Source organism: Vicia villosa, unplaced genomic scaffold (genome assembly GCF_029867415.1).
Source record: "Vicia villosa cultivar HV-30 ecotype Madison, WI unplaced genomic scaffold, Vvil1.0 ctg.000250F_1_1, whole genome shotgun sequence".
Lineage (NCBI taxonomy): Eukaryota > Viridiplantae > Streptophyta > Magnoliopsida > Fabales > Fabaceae > Vicia > Vicia villosa.
Window position 1 is genome coordinate 841,814 of NW_026705103.1, and position 12,007 is coordinate 853,820.

Here is a 12,007-nt window from a genome sequence, read left to right on the forward strand (position 1 = left end):
ACAAGTGACTCACTTTTGGACCTGTAATCCGAACACCTCAAGGTTTGAAACCAATTAGATATGAATAAGTTTTTGTGAAAAAGAAAAATAAGAATGGTATAAAGTTTGATTTATTGCTCAATGATTTTCACAAAGACCTAAGATTGATTTTGAGAAAACATATCCACCTGTAGTGGATTCAATCGATTTTTGATATTTAATTAACCTTGTAGCACATGAAGGGCCTAATTTGAACATGATGGATGTTATGACATCTTATTTATATGGTTCACTTAATAGTGACATTTATATGAAACTCCCTAAAGAATTCAATATATCAGAGGCACGTAATTATGGATCTCGAGAAAACTACTACATCAAATTGAACAAGTCTCTCTATGGGCTGAAAGAATCTGGATGCATGTGGTATAATCGTCTCAGTGAATATTTACTAAATGATGAATATACAAATAACTCAATTTGTACTTGTATTTTTATAAAGGGATGTGGAAAGAATTTTCAATAATAGTTATCTATGTGGATGACATACATATTATTGGAACTCCTGAAGAGCTTCCAAAAGCTATAAATTCCTTAAAGAAAGAGTTTGAGATGAAGGACCTAGGAAAAAAATTATGTCTAGGCTTACAAATCGAGAGAATTTGGACAATGAAATATTTGTACATCAGGAAGGTTATATAGAAAAGTGTTGAAATGCTTCTATATGGACAAATATCATTCATTATCTACTCTAATGGCTGTTAGATAATTAGATATAGAGAAAGATCCTTTCAGACCTCGAGAAAGGGATGAAAAATTGGTTGGTGCTGAAGTACCATATCTCAATGCAAATGGAGCACTAATGTAACTTGCTAATTATACACATCTAGATATATCATTTGCAGTCAATCTATAAGTAAGATAGAATGATTCACCTACACGAAGACATTGGAAAGAAGTCAAACATATACTTTGTTATCTTAGAGATGCAGGTTACTTGTCAAATTCTCACAATGGTAGATCAGAAAGAGGTTACTTATTTACATGTGATGGTACAACCATTTCATGGAGACCTATGAAACAAATCATGTCAACAACTTCATAAAATCCTGCATAACTATTAGCACTACATGAAGTCACTTCAAAGAAGACATTTTAAGCAACAACTACAAAGAATATTGTCTCACATATAAATATGTGCATGAGGGGGAGAAATACATATGTTTTGCATTCTTTTTCCTTTTAACATGGTTTTGTCCCACTGGGTTTTCCTGGTAAAGTTTTTAACGAGGCAATTCACATTCAAAGGATATTGTACTCTTTTTCCTTCACCAGAATTTTTCCCATTGGGTTTTTTCTAGTAAGGTTTTAATGAGGCATATCCTCAATGGACATCCAAGGGGGAGTGTTATGAATAAATATTATTGTGGATGTCCATATATATATTCTTATCTTTAATCTTCACATTCCCTATTATGTGGTATAGTAAGGTTAGGATTTTTCACCTTCCTAATGTCCTACAAATAAGGTCCACTTTGTAATGTAAAGAGAACTTCTTGAAAAAGATAATAGAATACCACTTTCTCTCTTACTTTCTCTCCTTCATATCTATATTGTTTTGGTTAGTTTTATAACAATAAATATATATATATATATATATATATATATATATATATATATATATAATAGTAATGTAAAGGAAATATTTATAATGGATGATATAGTGTAAACTAATGATGATTACAGTAGCACTTATTAGAACATTAAGACATGCTTAAGATTAATATAATATGATTATTAATTGGTTTATTTAATTAATAGTTGAATTAATTTCAACAAGCCTATTTAATTTGAATAAACTTGGACTTAGATTAATTATTCAGTTTATCGGTAAATTACGGTATCTTGAGAATTTGACCGTAATCGTGTTTTGGTTAAATATTTATTTTGAGAATAAAATATTGCTATGTCAATATGGTTGTTTTGATAATTAACATTATATCTAAGTTAGTTAGATGATAATTGGAAATTGTTTCGGTCTACTTGATATGTTAGCATATCGTGATTATTTTGCGAATTGACCGAAAATTGTGGTTTTGGTTTGGATGCCTTTGTTCTGAATAACGTTGTGATTGCCAATATGATTATTATTCTGCATTGTTATGTGAATAGACTTATGGCATGAATCCTAGCAAATTGTTGTTAGTTTAGTTGATTATGATGATATATTGGTATGTCGAGATGGTGAAAAATCGTTGTTGTTGTTGTAGATTGAGTTGATAGAGTTGATTGAATTGGTTGAGTTGTGGTCGAAAAGTTGTCGCATAGCATAACATTGATAAAGTTGGCCTTTATTGGCCAAGATGATAGAGTTGGATTTTTGCCTCGGAGTTACTGGCAATTGATAGAGTTGGGAGTTTTACTCCAATGGTACCACATGCATATGCACTGTTGAGGCGCATTTGAGTCGTTGTTGGTGGTTGTTGGCTAGAGTGGTTGTTTATGCATTGTGATTCTTATATGTTGACTTATTGAAGATACTTATGTGTTGATAACATGACTATCCTTTGATGATGTTCTTTGTGCTGTTTATGTTGATGTGGTATGAAGCGGTGATTCATTTATATTCTTTACCTAATATATGATTTATCATTATCCTGTTTATATAGTTTGATATCTCAACCCTTTCTTTTGAATGGTGCCTCTACGTGGGTAAAGTGCAGGTAACCCAGAGGAGTTGCCATTTCCGCTTATAGTCGAGTCTTGGGTGTCATTGCTCTGATACGTAGCACTCGGGGGGGGGGGGGGGTGAACACTTACTTTATCCTGTTATTTGTTTATCGAACCTTATGTTGTATTTGAGGAGATGTTGGTATTGTTGCTATTTCATTATTCAAAGATGCTATGTCTTAATTGTTGAATCATTGGGAATCCGTTGCATGTTGAACCTAAGTTTGGAATATGCTAAGATTACTATGTTATTCAGAAGTTGATATATATGTTACGAGTTTTATTAATTTCAATCCTGATAGTGTTATGTATTAGTTTAAAAAGCATGACAGGTTTATGTTTATGTTGAATGTGTGACATCCTGATTCTGTTGAGAATTTTTATACTATGATATTTTCTGCATAAACGCTTGGGGTAGAATTGGGAAGTTACACTAGCTCTCTCTTTCTTTTACGCTTCTTCAAAATTCTACGGTGAATGAATATTCTCTCACTTTTCCTTTTTTTTTTTACTTAGTTCGCCTTAGGATCCCTAATATGATATTCTAATTATGCCCTTACTAACTCCACCTCACAATATCTCCTTATTTTATTTTAATTAAATAATAATGCTAATTAGAATTATATTTATTTTATTATTCTAACTAACACCTTAATTCCACTACCCCACACACATCAACATAAACATCCCATATAGTCATCGATAAATCGCAAAGACTTATATAATCACATCCAAACAATAAAATAATAGATTAAATAATTAAATCTAATTATTGGGGTGTTACAACTCTCCCTCAATTAAAGAATTTTCTCCCTCGAAAATTACCTAACGGAAACAAGAACGAATAAGACTCTTTCATCTGGTCCTCCCACTCCCACGTCATACTTTCACCTGCTGGTCAACCCCATAGCACCTTCACTAAGGCAATCTCTTTACCTCGCAATCGCTTCACTTCCCGTCCTTCTATTCGCACTAGTGACGCTTCAATAGTCAGGTCGTCTCTCACCTGTATATCATCCATTTGAATCACATGCGAAGGATCCAGTACATATCTCCTCAACTGAGACACATGAAACACATCATGAAGATTCGCAAGCGACGGCGACAAAGCAATCTGGTAAGCCATCTCACTTATCCTCTATTAAATTTGATATGAACCAATAAAATGTAGCGTAAGTTTTCTTGATTTTAGAGCTCTACCGACACCATTTACTGGAGTAACTCTAAAAAACACATGATCATCTACTTGGAACTCAAGTGCTTTCTTCCTCTTATCATGATAACTCTTTTGACAACTCTGAGAAGCTTTCATCCTATCATGGATCATCCTTATCTTTTCAATTGCTATTGCATAATCTTAGGTCTGAGCACATCACTCTTGTCTGATTCATACCAACACAACAGAGTTCTACACCTCATACCATACAACGCCTCATACGGTGTCATACCGATACTCGCATAAAAACTATTGTTGTAGGTAAACTCATTCAAAGTCAAATGGCTATCCCAAGCTCCTCCTTGGTCTAACACACAAGCCCTCAACAAATATTCTGATGACTGAACACTCCTCTCGGTCTGATCATCCGTCTGCGCATGATATGTCAAACTCAGCCTTAAAATAGTACCCAAGGCATCTTGCAAACTCTTCCAAAACCTCGACATAAACCTTGGATCTCTATCTGACACAATACTCGACGATATTCTATGCAATTTAACAACCTCCTCAATATACATCTCAACCAACTTAGAAATAGGATGGTTAATCTTCATTAGTAAGAAATAAGCCGATTTAGTTAACGTATCTACTATCACCAATAGAATCATTGCCCTTGGCGGTCTTCGGTAAACCCGTCACAAAATCCATGGAAATACTATCCCACTTCCACTCTGAAATGTTCAACAGTTGCATTAACCCAGAAGGCTTTTGATGTTCAGCATTCGACTTTTGACAAATTTAGCCACATCTTTCTTCATACCAGGCCACCAAAATAATCGCATTAAGTCCTAATACTTGTTCGTAGAACCTAGATGAATACTTAAAGAACTTTTATGATCTTCTTCAAGAATACTCTTCTTAAGTTACGAAATATATGGAATACATACTCTATTCCCAAATCTCATAACACCATTTTCGTCAACTCGGAATTCACCTCCTTAATCTTGGTTAATCAATGTTAATTGCTAAACTAATTTCAAGTCAGATTTCTGTCCTTCTCGAATTTCTTGAAGAATACTACTCATCAATTTCAACATTCCCAATTTCACACTATCGGGAGTTGATTCACACACCAAACTTATATATCTGAATTGTTAAACTAATTCCAATTCACGCACCATCATCATCAACATGTGTAAAGACTTTCTACTTAATGCATCAGCTACTACATTCGCCTTACCAAGATGGTAACTTAAATCAAAATCATAGTCTTTCAACAATTCAAGCCATATTCTCCACCTCATGTTTAACTCCTTCTGATCAAACAAGTACTTTAGACTCTTGTGATCACTAACACCTCATATTTAGAGCCAAAAAGATAATGTCTCCAAATTTTAAAAACAAACACCATTGCGGCCAACTCTAAGTCATGTGTAGGATAATTCCTCTCATGAACTTTAAGTTGTCTAGAAGCATAGGCAATAACTTTCTATTTTGCATCAATACGCCACCAAGGCCCATCTTGGATGCATCACAATACACCACAACAGACTCAGTCGGATTAGGCAAAATTAATACTAGAGCGGTCGTCAACTTTTTTCTTTAATTTAACAAAACCTTTTTCACACGTAACATCCCATACGTAAGCTTAACCCTTTCGAGTCAACTGAGTCAATGGTAATTCCAACTTAGAAAAGTCTTCAATGAACCTTAGGTAGTAACCAGCCAAACCAATAAAACTTTGAATCTCTGTCGCAGACTTTGAAGTCTCTCATTGCAACACAACATCAACTTTAGAAAGATCCAGAGCAATTCCAACACTTGAAATCACATGACCAAGAAAACTCACTTCTTTCAACCCAAACTCACACTTCGACAGCTTTGCGTATAACTTCTTCTCTTTCAACACTTGCAACACCACTCGCAAATGTTCAACATGCTCCTCTTATGATTTGGAATAAATCAGAATATCATCAATGAACACCACCACAAACTTATCTAGATAGGAATGGAAGGTTCAATTCATATATTCCATAAAACACCTAGAGCATTCGAAACACAAAATGGCATCGTAGTATATTCATTATGACCATACCTTGTTCGAAAAGCCGTCTTTGGAATATCACCTTGTTTAACACGAATTTGATGATAACCTGATCTCAAATTAATCTGGCTAATAACACTAGCGCCCACCAACTGATCCATCAAATCATCAATCCTCAGGAGTGGATACTTATTCTTGATAGTCACTTTATTTAACTGCCTGTATTCCACACACAATCTCATACTTCCATCTTTCTTCTTAACTAACAACACAGGTGCACCCCACAGAGAAACACTCGGTCAAACAAATTTCTTCTCGAGCAATTCTCCCAATTGTTTCTTCAATTCATTCAGCTCGGAAGCCAAAATTCTATAAGGAGTCATCGATACTAGACTCGTACCTGGAACCAATTCTATAGAAAAATCTACTTCACGTTCTAGAGGCAAATCACTTATATCCTCTAGAAATACCTCGGGAAATTCACAGACAACCGGAAGTTCAACACTTGTAGCTTCCCGGTCACTTTGCAACGATGAAAACATTGCAAACATCACAGACTCGTCTCTAAGGCATTCATTCACTTTCTTAGCACTCAACAACATTTGTTCTCCATTATCACCAAACTTGGGAAACCTCAACGTCTTATTGTAACAATTTATATGAACATAGTTGAACTCCAACCAATTCATTCCAAAAATTACATCGATTTGGTGTAAGGGTAGACACACCAAATCCATCACAAAACTCTTATCAAATATAGTCAAAGGACATCCTGAACACATAAAAGTAGTAGTAACAAAACCACTAGCATCAATATTTATTACCATACTACCATCCATAGAAACTAATTCGAAATAAACGAATGAGTAACACTTGTATCAATAATAGCAACTAATTCGACTTTGTTAATAAAACAAGTACCTCGAATCAAGTTGTCCTTCTTAGAATATTATGTTCCACTCAAGGAAAACACTCTACCATTAGTCTTGGAAGCATTAGCATCCTTCTTTGGCTTCTGACACTGGGTACTAATATGACCCTATTCACCACAATTGAAACAAATTGGACCATCGTCCTTGCAGTCAGGAGCATGATGACTAGTCTTACCACATTTGTAACATCTCAGCACCTTGTTCTCACATTCATTGGAACAGTGACCTTGTTCACCACACCTATAACATTTGACATGAGTGGGAGCCCCTCTCCCACTTGTCTTCTTCCAGTCGAAAACCTTCTGTTTCCCTTTCTCTGTTGGAGCATAATAAGGCTTCTTACAATCATGATGCAGCTTTCCTCTCTTCTCGTTCAGACTCTTGTAATGAGCCGATTGAGCAATGCTATCTTCCTCATAAATCCAACAGTTGTTCACCAACTCCGCAAACCTATGGGTTTGTTGATATCCAATCGCCCATTTGATCTCCGGGTGTAGCCCACTCTCAAACTTGATACACTTTGGAAACTCAGCATTCGCCTTGCTATAGTGTGGATAGAACTTCACGAGCTCCAGAAACTTACCAGCATATTCAGTGACGGTTGAATTCCCTTGTTTCAGCGCAAGGAACTCCGTCTCTTTCTTTCCCCAAACATCTTTGAGAAATACTTTTTCAGGAATTCCCTCGTGAACACAGCCCAAGTAATCATTTCACCTATAGCCTCCAACCTCTAACGAGTGTCAATCCACCAGTCGTTAGTTTCTCCAACCAGCATATGAGTACCATACAGTACCTTTTACGCAGCAGAACAATCCATTACTTGGAAAATCCTCTCAATCACCTTAAGCCACTCTATGCTCTATCTGGATCATACCGGCCTCTAAAAGTAGGCAGATTCTACATCTAGAACGTACTCAAACTACAAGCTTCATCAATTCCTCCAACATTAGGTTGATTCTGCATAGCCTGAGCAACAACCTCTAAGGCAGCAGCAATCGCAGCGTCGTTTCTTCTAGCCATACTATGTTCACACCAAAATTAGCATTAAGGTTAGAATAACTATCAACACTATTCAACTATCACTACAGACTCAATAACCTGGTCGGACAGACCAACCTGCTCTGATACCACTAATGTAACACCCTTCTAATCCACATAGAATATTCGTAAGATAATTGTTGGGAGATTTTGGACCAAAACTAAAATCTAGCCAAAAGAGTATAGAAGTTGAAGAATTTCTTTGGGTCAAACCGCACTTGGCCGACTAGGAGACAAAAGTACCAAACAGTTCATTGGGCCCAGAAGCGCCAAAGGCCCAAGAAGCAGGTAAAGGCCCACAAGTTCAAACGAATAATTCATATCACGCAAGTGGGAATTTTTGGAGAGAAATAGCATATGAATGGAGAACGTGGGGCTTTATGAGGGGAAGTTAGAGGAAACAAATGTTGAGTCCTAAGTGGGTCGAAAACCTCCATAAAATAGTTATTCTTTTGCACTATAAATAAAGAACTTTGTACATAGTTTAAGGTGTTCACAATTTTACAAACACCTACACACTGAACACTCAGAGTACCCAAGCGACGAGCGAAATGAGTCAAGCAAGGGCTATGTATGTTTGAACCACCTACTTTTCCTGTAAATTTTAATATCATGTCTTTTACATTCAAACTTTGTTATTTTCCTTACATGCTTTTTGTCTAAACCTTCGTTGATCATTAATAACTAATTCCAATTTCAATTTTGTGAATGTTTGACATCGTGTCGAACAACTCTTTTACCAAGCAAACACTTAAACTCTCACAAAAACTCTTTGAAAAATATAAGCGTTGTTCTGCGATTCACGGGTCAATCTTGTAAGTAACCTTTAAGAAGAGATCAACGAAGTTTACCAATTTCCAAGGTAAACAAAATGGCACACCCGGTGGGAAGTGATAAAGTCCTTTTCAAAAAGTTGTTATAACAGTTTATATTTCTGCTTTCATGTATCTTTGGTAGTAGTTATGTGTGCATGAATTTGAGGAGTGGGAAACAATTGTCCAAAATCTCATGTTCGAGTAAGTATACAAACAATTCTAACCCATCACACACACAAGTTACTGCACAGTATGTGGATGTCATACCGATGAGCGTCACAACACAAAGCACGACAATTTTATCTCTTGTGAGATCAACCACTTCTCGTAGTTCGTCGACATCGGTCGCGACAGGAAATGTGGGATCCCCGTTTAATGCCACATGAACACTTTTCCAATTGGGTTCGGTGCCCCTTAGGCAATAATAATATGGTATGCCTCAAATCATGATGACTGGACTTCAGTCAAATACACCCACTTATACTGATAATGCTATGGCCACATGCCATCAAGGAAGTTGTGCTACGATGCCTTCATTGACTACAGGTTTGGGAGGTTGTTAATGTGGAGTAAGTTATTTACCCCAGTCCACACCATCTTTCAACACCACTTTGGTCATGGCATTAAGGCAACAAATGGATGAGAGTAACCTAGAGTTGGTACACAATTTGACCCAAAAGATTGATATTATTTTTACCCTATGGTTGACCAGATAGGAAGAATGCTTGAAGAATTTGGAGTTCATCTAGTTCTAACACGCCATAGGCCGTTAGGGTCGAATGTTAATCGACCAGAGGTATACCTTCTGGAAACCAAGAGCGTCTTGCTGGACCTCAAGTAGTGGAACCACTTACATATGAAGAAGATGGGTTTTGTCGAACAATGTGAACCTAGGTCAGTAATGGTTAGAAGGTATCAGGATGAAGATAGGGTACTTAGAAACGCCAACAACATGTTAGGGCGTAATAACATTACGAATGTAATGGAAGAAGTGTTAGCACGTAGTGGGCTTAATGTTGGCTTACACAGGCCTAACTATTCATCACCTCTGTCTGATTATATTCGACAGGAAGAGATCCCTAGGGGATGTTAGGTGCCTAAGTTCACTAAATTTTCAGGTGAGATGAATGAGTCAACTGTTGAGCATGTAGCCAAATACGAAACAGAAGGTGGCGACATTGATAATGATGAGGGTGTAAAAGTGAGGTATTTCCCTAGTTCATTAACTAAAAATGCATTCACGTGGTTCACCATGCTAGCACCAAATTCTATAAGAACTTGGGAGCAGTTAGAGCGGGTGTTTCATAAACAATTTTACATGGGTCAGTCAAATATTAGTTTGAAGGAATTATCTCTGGTTAAACGAAAGTCATCTGAATCTATAGATGATTATTTGAACAAATTCAGATTACTCAAAGCTAGATGTTTCACTAGGGTTCCTGAACATGAGTTAGTCGAGATGGCAGCTGGCGGTTTAGATTATTCCATTAGAAAGAAGCTAGATACCAAATATCTTCGGGATATGGCCCAATTGGCCAATAGGGTTTGACAGGTCGAGCTCTTAAAAACACGGAAAATAAGGGCATCGAAAAATCATAAGAGAGAAAAAATTGCCTATGTTGACACAAATGAATATTCCCCAGAAGGGATAGACGAATGTATAGATGCAGGGGAGGTCAATGTAGCTGAGTTTAAGCTTAGGCCTCCATACACGTGCAAAGTGCTAAAACCGTCGAAAGGGAAAAGCGTTGATGACCAAAAAATGATAGATTTGCTACTAAAACAAACACGTTTGTTATTACTAAATGTGATTAAATATCTGGTGTTTTAGTTTCAGATGGACAGATTGTAGTGCCCTCAGGCCTTAAAAATCCACCATTAGAACAAAAACGGAAAAGAGGTTTTTGCAAATATCATACTTTTTTGGGTCATAATACTTCTCAATGCATTCTTTTCAAGGATTTGGTGCATAAAACGCTGAAGGATGGAAGGTTGCAATTTGGTGAGAAGCCAAAAGCTTCTATGAAAATTGATATTGATCCTTTGCATGTTGCTGATGCCAACTTTGTCAAACCAACTGAGGTTTTCATGTTGGAGATTACTGATGATCTCAACGACGAATTAGGCGCAGTGTAAAGTAACAAAAAACACAATAAGGAGGTTGGATTGGGTTTTTAAAAACTTAAATCAAGAAAAGACACGTTCACTTATCCTAGTTCGTTTGAACTCAAACTACTCCAATCCATCCTATTAAGATGATTTCACCTCTCTCTTACGAGGTCTTAATCCACTAATCAAATCTTGATTACAATTTACACTTAAACAACTGTCTAAGTCTTCTCAAGAACAACCACAATCCGTTTTCTCAAGGTACAAAAATTATAACTTATAACTTAAGTGTGTTGACTAATTGCTTCTAAAAAAGCTTTATCACAAATGTGATGTGTACACACTATTTAGCGTAATATACATGTAAGAATAAGAAAATGATAATGAAAAATTGAGAGCTCTTTGAATTCGTGGGTGCGTGTAAGATCCTCACTTTTTCTTCAATGATGTCCTCTTCATATAGGGTGAGCTTTTTGATCCGTTGAGAGACATGTTTTCTTGTTTTGGAATAATGATGAAATGTTGATTAATGCTATTTCCAAAAATGAAGATTATGTCTACCATAATTATGTTCCAACCTTTACTGATTGATCTTGCATTAAAGAGTATAACGCTATTGATCTTCTGATCATCAGAGTATTCTTTGCAGCTTTTGCTTGTTGGTGCTTGAAGCGTTTTCAGTAACAGGGTTTTAAGAACTTCTCATTTATCTTCAGAACTTCTTGTTCTTGTAAAATTCCTTCAATCTCTAGAAATTCTTTTTCTTGTAAACTTCTCTCAATGTCTATTACTTCTCGTTCTTGTAAACTTCCTTCAATCTCTAGAACTTCTTACTCTTGTAAACTTCTCTCAATGCAGCCTTCTGCTCTTGAGAAATCACATTCTTAGCTCTGTTCTTCTTCTTAATATACTTCAGAACTTCTACAAGTTAGATCATACGATTAGAGTGCATATTTGTTCTTATTGAAAATTATGTGTTTGTTATCATAAAAACTATTTCAAATATGTAGAACCAAACTATGTTCTAACACAGTGGTCGAACAAATGGTTACACTAACACTTGAGGCTACTGAAGGTCTCAGCGACGAACAAGTTGGGGTGACAGATGAACTTGTGACAATAATGACCGAGGCTACTGAAGGCCCGCGTGACGAACAGGTTGATGCAACAAAGCAGAAGGAGATGCTAGAAATTGATACTACTG

General features: G+C 36.3%; 2 protein-coding genes across 2 annotated transcripts; one reads left to right on the forward strand and one right to left on the reverse strand.

Moving 5' to 3' along the window:
* Positions 1-5,636: 5,636 nt before the first annotated feature.
* LOC131625914 (uncharacterized) lies at positions 5,637-7,861 on the reverse strand. Its single transcript, XM_058896749.1, has 5 exons — positions 7,756-7,861; positions 6,957-7,508; positions 6,215-6,753; positions 5,908-6,061; positions 5,637-5,809 (listed from the first exon to the last, which is right to left on the reverse strand). The coding sequence occupies exons 1-5, from the start codon at positions 7,859-7,861 to the stop codon at positions 5,637-5,639; spliced, it is 1,524 nt and encodes a 507-aa protein (XP_058752732.1).
* A 1,956-nt stretch (positions 7,862-9,817) lies between these two features.
* On the forward strand, positions 9,818-10,830 carry LOC131625915 (uncharacterized). Its single transcript, XM_058896750.1, has 2 exons — positions 9,818-10,166; positions 10,526-10,830. Exons 1-2 carry the CDS (start codon positions 9,818-9,820, stop codon positions 10,828-10,830), a joined length of 654 nt encoding a protein of 217 aa, XP_058752733.1.
* The last annotated feature ends 1,177 nt before the right edge of the window (positions 10,831-12,007 follow it).